This window comes from Maylandia zebra, linkage group LG16 (assembly GCF_041146795.1).
Source record: "Maylandia zebra isolate NMK-2024a linkage group LG16, Mzebra_GT3a, whole genome shotgun sequence".
NCBI lineage: Eukaryota > Metazoa > Chordata > Actinopteri > Cichliformes > Cichlidae > Maylandia > Maylandia zebra.
In genome coordinates this window covers 6,327,530-6,349,021 of record NC_135182.1, presented here as the reverse complement: position 1 = coordinate 6,349,021, position 21,492 = coordinate 6,327,530, and the positions used below count along the sequence as shown (strand labels likewise).

General features: G+C 39.6%; 1 protein-coding gene across 2 annotated transcripts; it reads left to right on the top strand.

The window, feature by feature from the left end:
* The first annotated feature begins 91 nt into the window (after nucleotides 1-91).
* Nucleotides 92-21,465, top strand: pla1a (phospholipase A1 member A). Of its 2 annotated transcripts, none has more exons than XM_014409948.3 (11): nucleotides 92-821; nucleotides 2,007-2,223; nucleotides 4,294-4,471; nucleotides 4,625-4,733; nucleotides 9,571-9,672; nucleotides 15,872-15,964; nucleotides 16,207-16,389; nucleotides 16,917-17,006; nucleotides 17,314-17,419; nucleotides 18,448-18,603; nucleotides 21,013-21,465. In XM_014409948.3, exons 1-11 carry the CDS (start codon nucleotides 755-757, stop codon nucleotides 21,098-21,100), a joined length of 1,389 nt encoding a protein of 462 aa, XP_014265434.2. In that variant the 5' UTR covers nucleotides 92-754; the 3' UTR covers nucleotides 21,101-21,465. The 2 variants fall into 2 exon arrangements, with proteins under 2 accessions (XP_014265434.2, XP_014265435.2); XM_014409949.3 differs by having other exon boundaries at nucleotides 305-821; nucleotides 16,225-16,389.
* Nucleotides 21,466-21,492: the final 27 nt, after the last annotated feature.

Sequence of the window (21,492 nt, the reverse complement as noted above, 5' to 3'; positions counted from 1 at the left end):
GAAACCTGCCTCTCTTTTTAACAACAAAAAGCAACTCCTCACGGTGTAAGTCATGCAGTTTGTGATGAACACTTGGATTAAGTATAGGTTAGGTTTCCAGAAAATGAATGTTGTCATAGAGACTGAATAGTGTGTGATGGACTCACATGAATTGCTTGATTATGTAAAAAAAAGAATTAAGACTCAAAAATCAGTTGATTACTGATTTCCAGATTTCTCCGGTCACTGTCTTATGCCTCTCTCTCAAACGCACACAAACGCACACACAAACTAGTGGGCAGCCAGGCCAGAGTCCAGCCTTTTAAACAAACAGCCATTGAATACAAATGAGGTCATGGATTCACCACCAGGCAAAGACTTTCAACCACTTTTTCAGAGCAAACCCAGACTGGGAAAGGAATAAAAAAGAAAACTCGCCCCCTAATTGAATTCGGTGAACAAAAAGAAAATGACACCGAGAGGTTTGATGTGGATACGTTCAGTTTAAAAGTGGAATGTTACAGTGAACCCGGGTCTTTATATTCTGGACTAATTTGGCCTGTTTTATATGGATTCCAGCATTGCTTCACCCCTGATGTTTGCCAGATAAACTCTGAGTTTCTCTTTCAGTGTTACAGCACTGCACAGAGCTGGGATTTAGTCAAGCCTAAAGCTGATCACCAATCTGGGAGCTAAAGAGAGCAGCTGAGCACCATTAAGAACTAACAAACTCCTGGCAGCTACTTTCAACCTTCACTTCACTGACACCACAGAAATGCTTTGGGAGTGCAAAACCTTCCTCTTCTGTGTTTTGTCGGTCTACATCACATCACTGGTGGTGGGTAAGTATTGTGCCAATGAAGGAGATTTGCTCTGCTGCATCATTTTTCCATACAGTTATTCTAAATATGTATGCAAAGAGGGTTGAAAGACGGAACAGGGACTGTGTTATGTGAGTTTTTGTCGCAAGTCAGTGATTACGTAACACATAGCACCATATACAAACGAGGAACTTGTCCTCTACAGTAAAGTGGGATTCTTTTTCTGCTATCTGCCTTCCAAGTGTCTTTGTATGAATCAAAGAAGAAAATGCTAATTTCACATTTTACTGGTAATACTTAATGTATTACCAGTAAAATGTCCTAAAGATGGCTGTCAAAAGTGAAGCTATTGTCCTAGCAGAAAAATGCCTGAAGTGACTAATATAGTACTATGGCTGACATTATTAGATTGTTAATCATCTGATCATTAAATATGCATAGACCTATAAAACTTGTCAAGAAGTCCCGATTAGGCACTGCTTCATAGTTGACTGAGAAATGTTGGTTAAATGTGTGTTGTAAATTACTGATGACGTTAGGGGTCAGATAAACGTAGTAGAGACAAATTTTAAATAATTACTTCCAAATATAGTAAAGCCAAAGTCTTAAAGCTGCACAGGACTGCCACACTAATTGTTATGTGATGTTTGAAGTAAAGGGGAAGACAATTGGTTATCCAGTTTTGAAAAGGTTAGGATGCTGTGCAGCATGTAAATAAAAACACAATCCAGTGATTTGTGAATCATATGAACCCACATTTCACAATAACATCAAAGGTTTAAACTGAGATAAATCTACTAATCAAAAATTGAAATTCCTTTTGAAAAACATGGACTCTTCCTTCCATAAAGAGGAAAGGGACCATCCAACTTGTCATCAGTGTTTAGTTCGAAAACCTGCAAGTCTGATGGTATAGGGGTGCATTAATGTCTGTTGAACTGGCAGCTTACACGTCTGGAAAAGCGCCATTAATCCTTAAATGTGTCTATAGGTTTTAGAGCAGCACATACACTCATCCACGCTGTGCATATTTTAGCAAGCCAATGGTAAAACACATACTGCATCTATTACAACAGCATGGCTTTGTAGTAGAAGAGTAGTAATCACAATGCTGTCAAATACAAAACCCGCAAGTTTTATTTCGTGATACAGTGAGGCTAAAACAACAACTACATAGTATGTATTACGCCCTTCTACTTCTACTAGCTTCAGATGAAAGGCAGCAAGATAATCACTGTGCTGATCTCAACAACATCACATGGCGGGAATACCAGCAGCAAAGAGTCAGACTGAACGTCCAGTATCTGCTGCTGACCAGGAAAAACATGGACTGTCCACAAGCATTCAATGAGACGTCCCTCACCATGGAGAACTCCTACTTCAACCCCTCGCGTCCTACAAAGGTTATCATCCACGGGTACAGGTGAGATCCTTATTTCGTTTCAGAGTACGAGCCTCTGAATCTTTAAATGAAACAAATGTAATAGTTTTGGACCGATCAGTGCTATTGCTATTCTGTGCACCAGTTATGTTAGAGTAACAGCCACAGTCAGTGTTGGGGAGTGACGGAATACATGTACCGCCGTTACGTATTTAAAATACAAAAAAAGAGTAACTGTATTCCGTTACAGTTACCGTTTAAAAAGGTGGTATTTAGAATACAGTTACTTTGTTGAAATAAATGGATTACACGGCGGTACTTCCCTGTTTCATATTGTGGCGGGTCAGGACTGTTTGGGTTTTGTTTGACAGCTACGTTCTGTTGTTCCAGGTGGCACGGTTACGGTTGCCATGGTTACAGGGTGACGCTCTCTTTCTGTCTGTGTTTCCTGGGTGAGAGAGCGCTTTTTTGTTGTTGTTGTTGTGCTAAACTAATCCGTTGTTCAGTGATGACACGACGAATCCTACTTCCGGGCCTAAAGTAGTCTGCGTTTAATATGGCTTTTGTGTTGTTAACATGTTTAATGTTATGTATTTTCTTCTATTTGATCTCAAAAAGCTCCTAAAACAGTCAGTGATCACTGTTGACCTCCCTCGGCTTTTATTACCGCTAATCATTTATTTAAGCTCAGCTTTTAAAACCATAGGATGTAACTACAGCCCAGCCCATGCAGCAGTATATGAATGACTAACCTCGTATTGTGGATGGATTATCTCAGTTGTTCTCCTGGCTGAAGTTTGGTCCTTTTACAGCATCCTGCCATGCGATTACATTTGTTCCTGACCACCGAGAACACTCACGTTAACTTTTATCGAGTGGAAAAAAAAGTTAGCTTGTTTATGTTATGCTAACATAGCTGTGTCGCTAGCGGTCACGTAGCACGTCATTATATACCAGCTAGCCAAACTTCAGTAACCCTACAAACGTCACTGCTGTTTAGTTTTCTGTCTTCATTTATGTTGGAAGTGATAACAGAGCTGTACGTTTTCATTTGTTTCCAAAACCCTGCAGTCAGGGCATGCTATATTGTATTTAGATAGAAGCTAGCGAGCTAACTCCCTGCTAACTTCTAACTCCGTTAAATGTCATAAATTCCGTTTTTATGGATGCCTGGATGTTAAACTCAATTGTTACACCTGGTAGAGCAGAACACTGATCATTTTATTAAAGACGAAAGATTTTAGACAGTTTTTCAACTCTCAGTAATGCCATAGTGATCGTTTGATATATGGACCTGCAGCGGAGTTTAGGCCCAGACACGGCTAGTGACGTCAGACTGAACAATCGGGCAGAATGCTCTAAAGAATGAAAAAATAAATTAAAAAAAGCTCTAAAGAATGAAAAAAAAAAAAAGCTCTAAAGAATGTAGCCTCATGGGCAGTGTAGTCCGTGTTGCAGGGAGAATGGACTGCCATACATGTTATGGGTCTGTAAGCGCGAGAAGGGAGAAAAAGGCGAGTGGAAAAGTAGGAGTTGTCATCGAGCAAAAACGGGAGCTGGAAGCATGTAAATATAATAATAACCACTGCAGCCAAGAAGAGTGCCTGACGAGCCCAGTTGTAAGTAAGCTATTAAGACTCAATGCGCTGTGTTCGTGTTTTCCTCCGAAAACAATAAGTTCTGTTGGAGCAGCCTTTCAACGCCTCTCTCAAGCAAAGTTGACCCAGACAACAAAGTAAAGCTATTTTTCGGCTACGAGCCTGACACGGAACCAACGTATTAGCCAGAGGTCCCTTTACTATGGTTCGGAGCCGTGGACCTTCAGTAACAGTAATAAATCACAGCAATAATACATTCACGTAGTTGTAAAAAGCATGATAATATATTAAGTAATCCAAAGTATTCAGAATACGTTACTCTCATTGAGTAACGTATATAACGGAATACGTTACAGAATACATTTTGGGGCATGTATTCTGTAATCTGTAATGGAATACATTTTAAAAGCTCATCAGCTTAGTGTAGTTTATAAAGAGAATTTAGTAGTTATTAACTAGACTTTTAATATTAATATACTATTAATTGCCTTCTGACCTCAACCCATCCTTGCAGGGCCCGGGGGAGTAAGCCCTCCTGGGTGAAGAGGTTAGGCCAGGCGCTTTTAAGATCTCAAGATGTGAATGTGGTGGTGGTGGACTGGGTCCGCAGTGCGTCCTTTGCCTACAACCTGGTGGTAGAGATCTACAGAGAGGTGGCCATACAGATTTCTGTCCTCATCAATCAGCTGCAGGTGCGAAGCTGTTCAAATGCTCGTTAGCCACAATACGACCCTGAGCAATGTAAAGGCACAATTCATTTTACTCTTTACAGAAGTATTTTCTAGATATTATGTAGTCTATGAAAAAAATACAGAGTCTATTCTTGCGATTGTCTTCTCCAACAGAATCATGGCTGCAGACTCCAATCCTTCCACTTTATCGGGGTCAGTCTCGGGGCACATGTCGCTGGTTTTGTGGGAACTTTGTTCGAAGGGAAAATAGGAAGAATCACAGGTGAGATCAGACACCTTACATACATATTATCTCTTGCAATGTAAAACTGAATTGGAAACACAGCTGCACACTTAAAAAGTCATTGCACATGTGCTCCACCTCAGAATAATACTCCTTGTGGTGGAAATAAAGTTTAGGTTGCTGGTAGCTGGTATTGGGTTTACAGAAATAAGGAGACAACAGGATTGAAGACAGTGAAGGTTTTCACAGCACAGGCTCTCACAGATCTCAGTGAGACCCTGAAAAATTAGCAGGGCTCTTCAAAGAACAACAGTACATTGAAAAGAGACACTGTGAAGTGTTTTGACAAGGCTCAGTCCCTTTCAGCAGAGCACCACCAGCACAATACACCACTGTTCAGTTGATAATATCAGGTCTTTTTGTCTGATGACACAGACTTGTGTGGGGTTAAATCAGAGGCTTCACTGATCCCAACAAGAATAAAATTTGAAAATGACACCAAGCTGATGAATAAAGAAATTCAAAAGCTTTCACTAAATGTCCCCTTAGCTTATTGTTGATTGAATGGGTGGTCCACAGGATGGGTGGGTTGGTTAGTTGGTTGGTTGGCAGGCACAATGGTTGTTTGACTTGCTTGTTGGTTTGATGGTCAGTTAATCAGGACGGTTTTTTGGATTTTGTTATTGTTTTTTGTGACTGGTAGAGTTCATAAACTTTAAAGCTAAACTCACTGTTTACTGAACATTTAATTGAATATTTACTTTCTCTCGCTTCCTCTCTCCTACTGTTCCCATTTTTTTTTTACTCTTCAGTCCTGCCAAACCTCTGCCTTACAAACGGTCACTGAATATGTAGAGAATAAACTACAACCATAAAATCCAAACTAAAAACCTCATATAAAAAGACTAGTTATGTTCCCAGGACATGGGGACACTGTTTGACATTTTAAACACAAAGCAGGACAATGCACTAATGTGTACTACACTGACCATAGTTGAAGTTCTTTCATTATGAGACTACTGGAGAAAAATGACTCTTTTTGTTGTTTCTAGCCCTTGGATAGCCGTCAAAATTTACACCCTTTCACGGTCGCCGGGACCCAAAATGGTCCCCATCCAAAAGGTGATATAGCAATGGATTTTATGAATTTTTTTTTCATTTTTTTTCACATCAGATCTTTTAAACAACTTCAGACCTATCCACTGATATAAAGTTTTTCATAATTTTTTTCATATTTTTTAGGTTTTTATGGCTTTATTGTCATAAAAACCCCTGTTTTTTGGGGGGTAAAAAATCACAATATGCAATATTTTTAAAAAATGAGTTGCAAATGGAACTACTTGGCATGAGGTTATTAGAGCCTTGGATAGGTAAAAAATTCATAACAGAATTGATTTGGATGCATTATTATTTTTGGAGCAATAAGAGTTTTTCAAATTTACACCCTTTTATGGTCCTCGGGACCCAAAATGGTCCCCATCCAAAAGGTGATATAGCAATGGATTTTATGAATTTTTTTTTCAGTTTTTTTCACATCAGATCTTTTAAACAACTTCAGACCTATCCACTGATATAAAGTTTTTCATAATTTTTTTCATATTTTTTAGGTTTTTATGGCTTTATTGTCATAAAAACCCCTGTTTTTTGGGGGGTAAAAAATCATAATATGCAATATTTTTAAAAAATGAGTTGCAAATGGAACTACTTGGCATGAGGTTATTAGAGCCTTGGATAGGTAAAAAATTCATAACAGAATTGATTTGGATACTTTATTATTTTTGGAGCAATAAGAGTTTTTCAAATTTACACCCTTTTATGGTCCTCGGGACCCAAAATGGTCCCCATCCAAAAGGTGATATAGCAATGGATTTTATGAATTTTTTTTTCATTTTTTTTCACATCAGATCTTTTAAACAACTTCAGACCTATCCACTGATATAAAGTTTTTCATAATTTTTTTCATATTTTTTAGGTTTTTATGGCTTTATTGTCATAAAAACCCCTGTTTTTTGGGGGGTAAAAAATCATAATATGCAATATTTTTAAAAAATGAGTTGCAAATGGAACTACTTGGCATGAGGTTATTAGAGCCTTGGATAGGTAAAAAATTCATAACAGAATTGATTTGGATACTTTATTATTTTTGGAGCAATAAGAGTTTTTCAAATTTACACCCTTTTATGGTCCTCGGGACCCAAAATGGTCCCCATCCAAAAGGTGATATAGCAATGGATTTTATGAATTTTTTTTTCATTTTTTTTCACATCAGATCTTTTAAACAACTTCAGACCTATCCACTGATATAAAGTTTTTCATAATTTTTTTAATATTTTTTAGGTTTTTATGGCTTTATTGTCATAAAAACCCCTGTTTTTGGGGGGGTAAAAAATCATAATATGCAATATTTTTAAAAAATGAGTTGCAAATGGAACTACTTGGCATGAGGTTATTAGAGCCTTGGATAGGTAAAAAATTCATAACAGAATTGATTTGGATACTTTATTATTTTTGGAGCAATAAGAGTTTTTCAAATTTACACCCTTTTATGGTCCTCGGGACCCAAAATGGTCCCCATCCAAAAGGTGATATAGCAATGGATTTTATGAATTTTTTTTTCATTTTTTTTCACATCAGATCTTTTAAACAACTTCAGACCTATCCACTGATATAAAGTTTTTCATAATTTTTTTCATATTTTTTAGGTTTTTATGGCTTTATTGTCATAAAAACCCCTGTTTTTTGGGGGGTAAAAAACCATAATATGCAATATTTTTAAAAAATGAGTTGCAAATGGAACTACTTGGCATGAGGTTATTAGAGCCTTGGATAGGTAAAGAATTCATAACAGAATTGATTTGGCTGCATTATTATTTTTGGAGCAATAAGAGTTTTTACAGTATACATCCATTGGTATCCCTTGGGACCCAAAGGGGTCCCCATCCAAAAGGTGATATAGCAATATCATATATGAATTAATTTTTCATTTTTTTTCACATCAGATCTTTTAAACAACTTCAGACCTATCCACTGATATAAAGTTTTTCATAATTTTCTTTTACATTTTTTTAGGTTTTTATGGCGTTATTGTCATAAAGACCCCTGTTTATTTTTTATTTTGGGGGGTAAAAAACCATAATATGCAATATTTTCAAAAAATGAGTTGCAAATGGAACTACTTGGCATGAGGTTATTAGAGCCTTGGATAGGTAAAGAATTCAGAATAGAATTGATTTGGATGCATTATTATTTTTGGAGCAATAAGAGTTTTTCAAATTTACACCCTTTTATGGTCCTCGGGACCCAAAATGGTCCCCATCCAAAAGGTGATATAGCAATGGATTTTATGAATTTTTTTTCCAGTTTTTTTCACACCAGATCTTTTAAACAACTTCAGACCTATCCACTGATATAAAGTTTTTCATAATTTTCTCAATATTTTTTATGTTTTTATGGCTTTATTGTCATAAAGACCCCTGTTTATTTTCTTTGGGGGGTAAAAAACCATAATATGCAATATTTTCAAAAAATGAGTTGCAAATGGAACTACTTGGCATGAGGTTATTAGAGCCTTGGATAGGTAAAGAATTCAGAATAGAATTGATTTGGATGCATTATTATTTTTGGAGCAATAAGAGTTTTTCAAATTTACACCCTTTTATGGTCCTCGGGACCCAAAATGGTCCCCATCCAAAAGGTGATATAGCAATGGATTTTATGAATTTTTTTTCCAGTTTTTTTCACACCAGATCTTTTAAACAACTTCAGACCTATCCACTGATATAAAGTTTTTCATAATTTTTTTCATATTTTTTAGGTTTTTATGGCTTTATTGTCATAAAGACCCCTGTTTATTTTTTATTTTGGGGGGTAAAAAACCATAATATGCAATATTTTCAAAAAATGAGTTGCAAATGGAACTACTTGGCATGAGGTTATTAGAGCCTTGGATAGGTAAAGAATTCAGAATAGAATTGATTTGGATGCATTATTATTTTTGGAGCAATAAGAGTTTTTGCAATATACTTCCATTGGTATCCCTCGGGACCCAAAATGGTCCCCATCCAAAAGGTGATATAGCAATGAATTTTATGAATTGTTTTTTCATTTTTTTTCACATCAGATCTTTTAAACAACTTCAGACCTAACCACAGATATAAAGTTTTTCATAAATTTGTAAATATTTTTTATGTTTTTATAGCTTTATTGTCATAAAGACCCCTGTTTATTTTTTATTTATTTATTTTGGGGGTGGGGGGGGGGGGGGGGGAAACCCGTAATATATATTATAAATATATTCTCAATCACATTCACACCACTCTCTTATATCAGTTCCACTACATCGAGACTATTTTATGGTGGTCAGCTGTTTTATTGTCATGTATTTTGCATAATAAGATAACCATGTCCTGCATTCAAAACCACTGAAAATGTCTATGGTGGTGCTGTACCTAATATTGTGCTCATTGGATCCGAAACATATTTTTCCTTTATTTTGAAGCCTGAGGCTTAGATCCATTAGGTATTCACGAGAAAAAAATTATCACATGTCAGGATTACAGTATATCGAAAATATGTGATTATAATGGGAGTCAATGGGACCCAAAATGGTACGAGGACCACAGATGGTAACACTTATGTGAATCTCCTTTACTATACACAACACCATAGAGGGGATCAATGAATTTTAAAAATAATGCTAAAATGCAACTCCTAGCCAAGTTTCATGCAACTAGTCTTTAAAATGACTGATATATTGAGAATCAAAAATCCAAGGGGACCCAAAAGGGTCCCTATTTTGACGATGACCATCAGAGGGCTAGTAATATAAAATTTCATGGCATGTGCTTAATCTAAAAGATATTAAACTTTCAAACAGGCCTGGACCCTGCTGGACCCATGTTTAAAGGAGCGGACACCTATAGCCGGTTGGACCCTTCTGACGCTCAGTTTGTGGATGCCATCCACACAGACTCTGACTGTGAGAAAACGTTAACTTAACCTGCAAGTTTATTTCCATCACTAACATGGCTTAGACCACTTACTGTTGTTGTAACTACATGAAACCCCTTAGAAAGCATCATTGACAGATCAGCCAGGCTGATGACTTCTGTTTTTTTTCTCATTACTGGAAGTTATGAACAAAGAGCAACTGTGGAACTGTAACATTACGCTTTACTAAGGCACACAAAGATATGAATGTGCTTTTGTTTGAGTTTGAGGTGTGATAAAACACATTGGTTGTGCATATTATTCAAAATGCCTGATGACATCAAAGCTTTGAAAGACTCTAATGTTCTCAAGAACAATCAAATCTTCTCTTTCAAATAACACTAGCGTCCCAGTGCCACTGGCAGTCATTCAATTCAATTCAATTCAATTCTTTATTTATTTGTCACATGTAGTTATAGCTGGTACAACATACAGTGAAATGTTTTTTCTGGCTAAAAAAGTACTCCCCCCGACTGTGCAAACATGCTAAAAAGGATTTTACATAAGCTAAGAAAAAAAGGAAAAGAAACAAAAGTTAAAAGTAAAAAAATATATAAAAAAAACAATGTAAAAGTCCATATGTTTGTGCTTATAAATATATATCCATGACGTGCAAGATATTGCACTGTAATGAGTTGAATGAGAAGACTATAAAAATATACATATTTACATAGTACAGATGTATATAATAAGGTACGGATAAGGTTCAGAGAAGAAAGATAAAGTGCAAATTATGTACTGTGTGTGAGATTGTCCATCATGTTGTCCGGTTTGTGTTTTGGTTGAGGAGTCTCACAGTTTGTGGGTAAAAACTCCTCCTGAACCTTTCTGTTCTTGTTTTCAGGCTACAGAGGCGCTTCCCTGACCTCAGTGGCCTGAACAGTTTGTGGGCGGGATGGCTAGAATCCCTAATGATCCTGATGGCCCTGGATCTGCACCTTTCAGCATAGATGTCCTGCAGTGCTGGTAGAGATGTTCCCATAGTGCGTTCAGCTGTGCGCACAACCCTCTGCAGGGCTTTCTGTTGCTGTACTGTGCAGTTCCCGTACCACACCATGATGTTGTTGCACAGGATGCTCTCAATGACACCAGTGTAGAATCTCCTCTGTATATTCTTGGAGATCTTAAACCTCTTTAGACGCCTCAGGTGATAGAGGCGCTGTCTGCCTTTACTAATGAGGAAGTCCGTGTGTGTACTCCAAGTGAGGTCCTCGTTGATGTGGACACCGAGGTATTTGAAGTTGGAGACTCTCTCCACAGGGGTTCCATAGATCTGAATTGGGGTGTGAGTTTTCTCACCTCTCTGTTTTCTGAAGTCAATCACCATCTCCTTTGTTTTACTGATGTTCATGGAGAGGTGATTTGCCACACACCACTTTGCTAGTCCATCCACCTCACTCTGGTAGGCCGTCTCGTCGTTCCCAGAGATGAGTCCCACCACCACTGTGTCGTCAGCAAACTTCACAATGGAATTAGTGGGGTGTCTGGCCGTGCAGTCCGCGGTGTAGAGGGAGTAGAGAAGGGGGCTCAGTACACATCCCTGGGGGGCCCCTATGTTCAATGAGAGTGTATGGGAGTACACATCCCCTATTCTCACTGACTGTGGTCTCGTGGTCAGGAAGCTATAAATCCACCTGCACAAAGATGTACTGAATCCCAGATCTTGGAGCTTACCCGAGAGGGTGTGGGGAACTATGGTGTTGAATGCTGAGCTGTAATCTATAAACAGCATTCTCACATAGTTCCCACATCCCTCATCTAGATGGCTCAGTGTGGTATGCAGGACCTGTGCTACAGCATCTCCGGTAGATCTGTTTGTCCGGTATGCAAACTGCAGTGAGTCGAAGTCGGGAGGAAGGAGGGAACTGATGAAGGGTTTCATGAGCCTCTCAAAACACTTCATCACTACAGATGTTAGGGCTACTGGGCGATAATCATTTAGGCTGGCTGGGCGGGTGTTCTTCGGGATCGGAACAATCACTGATGTTTTAAAGCAGGTGGGGACTACCTGCTGAGCCAGAGAGGCATTGAAGAGGCTAGTGAAAACTGTGGTCAGCTGATCTGCACATACTCTTAGCACACGTCCCGGTATGCTATCTGGTCCCGCTGCCTTCCTGCAGTTTGTTGCCCTCAGAGCTCTCCTCACATCATGCTCAGAGAGTATCAATGGTGCTGGTTCAGCAGCGGGGGCAGGTGCGGAGCTCTGAATTGCTGCCACAGCAGGCACCTCGAAAAGCGCAAAAAAGGCATTGAGGTCGTCAGCTAATTCTGGTTTCATACATCTCACAGTGCTGGGTTTATAATCTGTGATTTTTCGTAGCCCGTCCCATATACGTCGGGAGTTACCGTGTTGGAAATGCGACTCCACATTGTCCTTATAGCGCCTCTTAGCCGCTTTCACAGTCTTCCTTAAACCATAAGAAGCTGCTTTGTAGCTGGTCATATCACCCGATGTGAGCCCATTTTTATAGGCAGTGGTCCGTGCTTTGAGAGCTCTCCTGACAGTAGAGTCAACCCAAGGTTTTTGGTTGGGAAAAATCCGGATTGTAGCCGAGGGGATGATGGTATCCACTAGCATTCCAATGAAGCTAATCGCTGTGTCCGCGAACTCGTCAATGTTTACGGAAGTATCCTGGAATACATCCCAGTCTACGTCACCGAGTGCGTCCTGCAGCGTCGCCTCTGATTGGACAGTCCAGCGTCTGACCTTTCGTGTCACCGGGGCTTCCTGATGAAGCCTTTGTTTATATTCCGGTGCGAGTAAGATGGCGGCGTGGTCTGATTTCCCAAAAGCCGGTAGAGAGATGGCTTTGTAGCCGCCTTTAAAAGAACTGTAACAGTGGTCCAGCGTGTTGTTGCCTCTGGTGGGACAGGTGACATGCTGGTGAAAGTTAGGCATGACCTGTTTTAATTTAGCCCTATTAAAATCCCCCGCCACAATGAGGGCGGCGTCTGGATGTTTAGCCTGATGGCCGCTCAACACATCATGGAGGTCCGATAGCGCCTTGTTGTTGTCCGCTTGTGGCGGGATGTAAATCGCAGAGATGATCACAGCAGTGAACTCCCTGGGGAGATAGAATGGCCGACAGAGAATGGTGAGAAGCTCCAGGTGGGGTGAGCATGACCGGGACAGGACCGTGATATTCCAAGGGTTACACCATCTGTTATTGACCATAAAGCAAACCCCTCCACCCCGCAATTTACCGGACTCCGCGGTTCTATCCGTGCGGAAAACAGAGAATGATTCCGCCGGGGTTATCGCGTGGTCCGGCACAGAGCTGGTCAGCCAGGTTTCAGTCAGGCAGAAGATGTTGCAGTCCCTGATGTCTCGCTGGTACCTGGTTCTCGCCCTAATATCGTCCAGCTTGTTCTCAAGTGACTGGACGTTGGCTAGCAATATGCTAGGCAATGGAGGACGGTGTGCTCTGGTACGCAGCCTGTTCCGGACCCCTGCTCTTCGTCCCCTGTGTTGCCGTCTCCTTGGACTCCGGCGACCTCTGGGGTCATTGTTCTCATCACGGAGGATCTCTTTCGGCCACGACGTTGTATCAAGCACCGTAGCAGAGGTAAGTGGGAAGTATTGTCCTATGTCCAGTAGTGTGCCAAGGTCATATTGAGTCAGACCTTGTGCAGCACGAGCAAAAAGACCAATGAAAAACATAGATAGAGCAAAATAAAAGCACAGTCGTCGCGGAGCTACCAGGACGGCAGCCGAACTCAACGGCGCCATCATCACACTGCCGCCGCCGCATTTTACAGATGATGTGGGTTTTTTGGATCACGAGCTGTTCCGCGCCTTCTCCACACTTTTTTCTTGACATCATTGTAATAGAAGTTGAACTTGGTTTCATCTTTCCAAAGAATATTTTTCCAGAAATGTGCTGGCTTTTTTAAGATTTTGTTTTTTAGCAAAGTCCAATCTAGCACTTTTGTTCTTGAGGCTTATGTGTGGCCTGCACCTTGCAGTGAATCCTCTGTATTTACTTTCGTGCAGTCTTCTCTTTGGATATCGATATTTCAACCTGCTGGAGAGTGTTGTTCACTTGGTTGGCTGTTGTTGAGGGGTTTCTCTTCACCATGGAAATGATTCTGCGATCATCTACCACTGTTGTCTTCTGTGGACGTCCAGGTCTTTGTGCATTGCTGAGGTCACCAGTGCTTTCTTTGTGTTGCTGTTCACACCAAAATCTTCCAAATGCAAGCACCACACATCAAATCAACTCCAGGCCTTTTATCATTTTATCTGCTTAACTGATAATGACATAACGAAGGAACTGCCTAAACCTGCCCATGAAATAGCCTTTGACTCCATCCATCCATCCATTCGCTTCCGCTTCTTCTTTTCAGGGTCGCGGGGGGCGCTGGAGCCTATCCCAGCTGTCATAGGGCAAGAGGCGGGGTACACTCTGGACAGGTGGCCAGTCTGTCGCAGGGCCAACACACAGGGACAGACAACCATTCGCGCTCACATTCACTCGCACATTCACACCTAATGGCATTTATGTTTTTTCAAACCAAGCTTGATTTTTTTATTTATCTTTTTTTTAGCTCTAAAAAAATCAATCAGACCAATCAGAACACTGCATTTGCCAACTAGTGTGTTGTAACTCAAAGTGCACACTGGTACTGAATATCCAAATAGTAAAATAATACTATTTTACTTAAGACACGAGACACTGCTCCAGGTCTGCCAGCTCTGAGATTATTTCTCTGCCTCCTCAGATGTGGTCCCAGTTCTGCCAGCAGGAGTTCAAACTGGCCAACATGAAACATATACAAGAACTATCCAACCCTGCTGCTGCTTTGGGAACTGGATTCTGGATGAACCCAGAATGTCTCATCATGGCTTGATATTGACTTTTTTGTCACAATAGATTTTTTTAGGGTGGATTTTCTGCAAAAACAAACCCCATTCAGTGTGTGTGTGTGTGTGTGTGTGTGTGTGTGTGTGTGTGTGTGTGTGTGTGTGTGTGTGTGTGTGTGTGTGTGTGTGTGTGCATTACGCAACAAAATCTGAATTTCACATTGTTTTTTCACAATAGATTGTTGTGTAATGGTCTTAACACACAGATGCATGCATAAACATGCTTATTTATCCCCAGCATTGTTCCAACTACTTACTGCCAGACCCTCCTGTCTCTGGACAGCTAGACAAAAAGTGATTTCTGGTATTTGCCAAAAAATGATTGTAGGTTTTTAATTAGTTGTAAATTACTTGTTGGCCTATTTTCTGTGAAACATATGTCAAACATATCTCTTATGAGTGATCTCAGTTAACAGCCATTTTAAGCCAGAAAGAACATTTTGTCACCAGGTAGAAGCTACAGTCAGTTTTTGGTAAACCAACTTTAACACTCATAAATAAAATTATGTAAAATTCTCATTGATATTAAAAATGTGATTTTCAAGAGAGATCGGGCCAAGAGGGCAGCAGAAACTGCAACAAATATAACAGTTATAAAGATATTTTAAGTTGCCAAAAAAAGACTGGACTGATTATAAGGTAGAACACAGTATGTACAATAACGCAGTCATAAAGATAATTGTAAAACAGATCATTTCTTTACTTTATATATAACCCCTTTTGTAAATTCTGTTGACTGCAGACTATTTATGAATATAAGCAAAGATATTCGGTGTTAAACACGTGTGTACACACACACACACACACACACACACACACACACACACACACACACACACACACACAGAGTTACTACAAATCACTTTTTGGCACAACACCAGCTAACAGCCGAGTTTAGCTAAGTATACTAGCTAAGCTAGGTTTGAGTTTCCTAAAAATCACACTTTACCTCTGATAAACAGTTTGATTACATTCTCGCATCCTGAGACTTTGTTCGCTCATGTGTCCATGTCCAAAAGTGTTACATTCACTTCAAAGAAAGTTTCACTAGTAACAGCTAACAGAGACTAACAGTAGCTAACAGTAACTAACAGCAGCAAAACCAGCAACGCTTCCACATATCTTTACCAACTCACCTCACTCACCACTCTATTTTTTCTGTCTAATAAAATGTCCTAAAAGACTGTATTATTAGTTCATTGGAAGTCTTTTGTATTTATTAACACTTGTATTACAGCTGATAAAATCACATTGTGTTTATACCTGAAATTTTGTTTGCAGTGCAATGTAGCAACAAATTGCTGACAGTTTTCTTCTGTATCAGATTTTGGCATCTCCATCCCTGTTGGCCATGTGGACTTCTTTCTGAATGGAGGGAAGGACCAGATTGGATGTGCACGCTCCAGGTTTGACTCAAGTAAGTTCAAGACCCACTAAAACAAAAACAAAAAGAGAGGGGGGAACTAGAAGGAAAGGATCTCTTTTTTTGTTGTTTTCACATTGGTGTCTTTCGCCCTTGTTTTTTTGTTATAAATGAAATTCCAGTTACAGATGAGTAGATTTTGAGCAGAACCAGTTTTTCGTCTGGACATTTTTTCCCATTACTTTAATGAGAGTCTCTGGACATCTGTCTCCCTTAGAAGTTCAATATTTTGTCAGTTTTCTTGTATTTTTTAGTGTACAGTTATGTGATATGTGACCACATGAGGGCGCTGGACGTCTACATGAGCGCGCTGAATGGCTCGTGCCCGTTAATGGGGATCCCGTGCTCCAACTATGAGGACTTCCTGAAGGGACGCTGTATGGACTGCGACATCTTCAGAGGGAAATGTCCAGTAATAGGTAATAACACGTGGGTGACCACCTGCAGCACACGGACTGCTGCTGCTCCCTTTTATCTGCTGTTAGTTTCTAACTATCCTGTGTCTTACTGTGAAAAGCTGTGAGTGCATATTTTGGGAGTGTCATTTGTCTCTACAATAAAAACGTTTCTCAGCTCGAGATTAATATGACACTGAGTTATAAGTTATATTAATAGTCCTGCAGCCTATAGTGCTGCCTCATTATTTTTACAAGACTTGCTGCTGTCAGTGGTTCTTCCATTCTATTGCAAAACACTTGTTCCAACAATACAGTCTATTAACTATAAAGTAAATCTTAAGTATTTATAAAGTTGTTATGACATTTCACTTAAAGTAAACTGGATAGGTTCTTTTTTGCTTCCACCTCCAGTGGAGCCGACACTGTCACGTCGGCTTTTGACAGCTTCTTATTGTTTCAGCTTAATATACTTCTACATACTCATACAGACATAGTTAATGCACGTGAAATTACTTTTGACTCATTCCTTTTAATTATGTGTGTTCCAGGTTTATCAGAAAACAGTGGGATATCTATATCTCCCATTCCCAAAGAGCAGACGCTATTCCTCCTCACGACTTCTTCACAGCCATATTGTGGTGAGTGTTGCAGTGTATTTGTGAGACGGCGGAATTTTTCATTTTTTCTTAAAAAGAAATGTTATCTTCTTGAATCTCCTGTTAAGAAAAATTTAAAACTCTTGAGTAGTTTGAATGACGTTCATTAGACTTAACCTCTCGTCACTACACATAGAAGGCAGCTAAATTATTTTAATCATTTATGCACTCTGACTCTTCCCTACCAACCCACCAATAGCAAGATTTCCTCTACTAAACTAGCACGGTTTAACAATTCCTGTTTTACCGTACTTTAAAATGACATTTTTCCCACTGTTTCCCTGTTCAGCTCACCACATCCTGGTGGAGTTGGAAGTTTCGAAACTGGATAAGAGCGCTGAGATTGAAGTGACCCTGACAGCTGACATCCTGGAAACAAAGCAGATCCTCAGGCTGTAAGTATCACAAATACCATACGCATGTCATATTGCAAAGATCCTACTCTTTAAAGTTAATGAATAGTACAATATGTACAGTTGGATGTACTGTATTCAGTTCCATACCTAAAAAGAACAAATTAAAAAATTAGGAATGACCAAAACTCATCGCTAGCAGAAAAATCTGACTTTAAAAATGTCTGCATTCAGGATCTGAATCCCTGAACGTGCACTTTATTTGGTAAAGTATATCAACAGTTTCGGCGTTCCCAAAAAAGCATCTGTTCTTGATGTTGCGGATCCCACATGAGGTGACTGCATCATGTAGGTTTTGTACCTGTGCATCCTTGATCTCCACTTCTGTTACATCCCAAAGTGTCCTTCTGAATTCAGAGCAGGTTATGGTCTCATGAGCACGTCACTTTCATGAGACCCGTTTGAGAAAGCAGCTTTTTGCTTTGTGATGTTTAGCATTATCCTGCTGGAAGCTGCCATTAGAAGATGATAAGTTGGGGCTATATAATGATGCACATGTAGGCTGATGCTTATTTGGTATCAAGAGGCTCAAAGTGCCTAAATAGTTGATTGAAGACATACAGTAAAGGAAGGTGAGCTGAGATTTCAGTAACTGTTGAATAAGACCACATGATAAAGATAGTTGTTCCTGTGTTTACAGAGACTAAAAGACAGTGATGAATATTGGTAGTATTTTCATACCAGTTTGCAGGTAAATTAAATTCAATAGGAATGTATAACAAGTCATTCTTTGTAAGCAATTTTTGTGTGTTGTTTTTTTTTGTGTTCACTTTTTATTTTATCAGATGTATTGTATGGGTAGAATAGTTCAGATGGGAAAAGTTTTGGGAAAACGTGTTTTCAGAGCACAAGTTTAGTGAGTTTAGTCATTTTTTTATTAAATCTGAAGAATGGCACCACCTTTGTTTTAGCTGTGACTTCCCAGTATGATAAATGTTGATTGTGTGAAAGCGCCTGTCTCATCTTGTGTGGTTTATTATTTTCACATGCACTATATGTGTGTATTACAGTCAGACAGATACAACAGTGTACAGGACGGTGATGGCTCACTCTACCCCCCAGTGTGAAATCAACTCCATCAGGCTGACAAACACAGGAGCTCGCGTCTACAGACAGGCAGAGATCCACGTCAAGTCTGTCTGTGTGACTGAGTTTCCCTCTCTCAGGTAGGACGCAGACACAACATGCACATAAATACAGTTCAGTTCAGCCGCCGGTCCTATTCTCATTGAAACAAATACTGGACTGCTTTTTTTAATATGTTCTGTAGCACATAAAAAGTCAAACACAACATTTACCAATGAATTTTAACAAGGCACGATTTACAGGCAAACACCTGTATGCTCAGCATATGCTACAATTGCTTATTCCATCCATCCTTTCCATTTTCTTAACTGCTTATTAGGGTCATCGGGGGGCTGGAGTTTATCCCTGCTGTCTTTGGATGATAAATTTGCCAAAATATGTAAACACACAGCTTCAGTTTGTTGTTATTGCAGTTTCCTGTTACAGTACTTTGGACAAACAGAAGCAAACGTTGCTGCAATGAGTCAATGAAGGTATAGTTTTCAGCAATACATGTTGTTGTTTTGTCACCCAAAGCCTTACAACAAATTGCTCTACAGAAATGCCAGCGATGGTGTTCTCTCTTTAGGTAATTAAGAAACAGGGTAAACGGACATACTAGAGAATAGTGTCAGGTCTGTCAGCTGTTTAATGTGCCAGTCCTGCAGTCTGCTGAAAGGTTATGTCATGATATGAGAGAGAGTTGAAACCAGACCGTGCCAGTAACACACAGTGTTGTCCAAAATGTAAAATCCATTCATTCTGTCCTTTTTGTCCCACCCTTAGGTTGGCATAAACCTGAAATGACCCTGAAATGAGTAGTTTACAGAGCATTACTGTTCCTCAGAGATCACCAGTGGGCGGCCTTCTCTTTGTGATCAGAAGCTGGAAGTTGAGTTACTTGAGCTTCAGATCAAATCTAACCTTTTGCAGAAAGTGTGAATTTGGCCAGTATCAAAAATGTGCTTAAAGTTGCTTAAATAGTTCTTTATTTCACTTTGGGGAGTGTAGAGAGCTGACCACATGATTCATGATTGCGCCATCTCGTCTCTCACCCCAGTGTTTCCTGTTTATCTCGCCTCTCTTTCTATGAACAAAAAAGGCTAACAGGCCAACATTAATCGTCCTAAAAATCAGTATTTGGACACTGACACCATGTTTGTAATTTTGCCTCTGTACACCACCACAAGGGACTTTAAATCAATCAAGAAATGATTGTAGTGCAGACTTACAGCCATTTTCAGAAGCTGAAAAGTAATTGGACAAACTAATATAATTTTAAATATAAGGACTGTTTTTAATACTCTATGAAAATCCTTTGTGGTCAATGACTGCCTAAAGTGTAGGACTCATGGACATTACCAAAGCCTACAGCTGCCTTCAGATGCTGCTTCTTTGTGAGTGTCTTTGCATTTAGTTTTATCTTCAGTAACTCAAAAGCATGATCTGGTCATGCTACAGAGTCTACAGAACTGTGCAGACTCTTTCAGATGTTTTTCTAATCGGTCTAATCTGGCCTTACTGTTCTTGAGAATAATCAGTGGTTTGCACCTTTTTTGTATTTCCATTCATGAAGGTCGACTTTGACAGTTATTTGCAGGGGTGCACATAAGTGGTCCGCAGGTGTGCATGCGCTGTCAAAATAAAAGCCGCGCACCAGATAAAAAATTGCAACGCGCGTTTGTGTGCATGTAAAAGGCACTGTTTTTGTCCGCTACCGTGGGATTTTCACGGCATATTCTGCACCACATCTCTATGCGTTCATCATTTGTTTGAAACCAGCTCACCTCCTGCAACCACTTTTCTGAGAATACGCGCTTCTTTTGCGGTTCGGACTCCTTCTGACATTTCTTTGGAGGTGGAGGAACACCAAAGTAACTGCTTAAAGGAGTTAATGGGGTTTAAGAGAGGAGGAAATGTCTTATGTACGCAATCGCGCATTGCAACTTCTTATCTGGTGCGCGTCTTTTATTTTGACATCGCATGCACACCTGTGGACCACTTATGTGCACCCCTGGTTATGTGTCTACCTCCCTGAGAGTGTTCTTGACTCAGATGTTTTTCTTTACCTTGATAATAATTTTCCAGTCATCTACTTCTTCTGTCTTCCATGGTCTTTTGCTGGTACTGCTGATTGGGCAGTAAAGTCCTCCTTTATTTGTTTAAGATCATTTCTAAAAAATTTTCTTTCTTCTTCAAATTTTCAAATGCTAGACTGGTGAGCTGTCCAGGGTGCACCTCGCTTCTCTCCCTGTGATAGCTGGGATTCTGGCATAGTCTCCAGGATCTGCTTAATTTGTCATGGAATTATAGGAAACGGGGCTCATTTGGCCATAAAAACTGTTTATCAATTGTCCAGTTACTTTTGAGCCTCAGAAAATGGGCACTGCATATAAAAATGTCAGTGATTCCTAAACAGTTACTGGATTCTTACAATGAATATGCTACATATATTCACTTGGACTAAAGTCTGTTTTGCACAAGTGTGTGTTTTTGTTTTATTCTTTCAGGCGCAAAGATCCTGTGTGTGTGAACAACATCAACATCAAACGGGGAGCTCGGTGGTCCCACGACCTTGTGCAGTTGTGTGACTTCTAAAGAGAATGATCTCCTCGACAACAATTGAAAAGTGCATAGTGTGCAGCAATCTGACCTATGAAGATACTAACACAGAGATGGTTTCACATTTTTATACCTTGTTTAATTTTGAGAAAATATCATTGGAGTTCAACCTCAGGGGGCTGAGCCTTATATTTTCTAACATCATGACTAAAACTGGGGGGAAAAAGGTTATTTACATTATCAGTATTTCTGGTACAATATTATTAATATTATAATTATCTTTCTTTTTTGCCTATACTCACTAAAGCGTTGAAGTGTTAATGAAACCAAACAGTCTAGTTTCACATCCTAAACCCTTGTTTTTTGTTCTTTTAGCATTAAATGCAGCAACAAACTCTTAACCATGTCTTTCTTTTCTCCTGATTTCA

Excerpts from the sequence above, each read along its gene's own strand:
- pla1a (XM_014409948.3), top strand. The coding sequence starts at position 755 with ATGCTTTGGGAGTGCAAAACCTTCCTCTTCTGTGTTTTGTCGGTCTAC. Across the intron at positions 16,390-16,916 it reads AGGGAAATGTCCAGTAATAG|GTTTATCAGAAAACAGTGGG; the intron begins GTAATAACACGT and ends TGTGTGTTCCAG. Across the intron at positions 17,420-18,447 it reads ACAAAGCAGATCCTCAGGCT|TCAGACAGATACAACAGTGT; the intron begins GTAAGTATCACA and ends TGTGTATTACAG.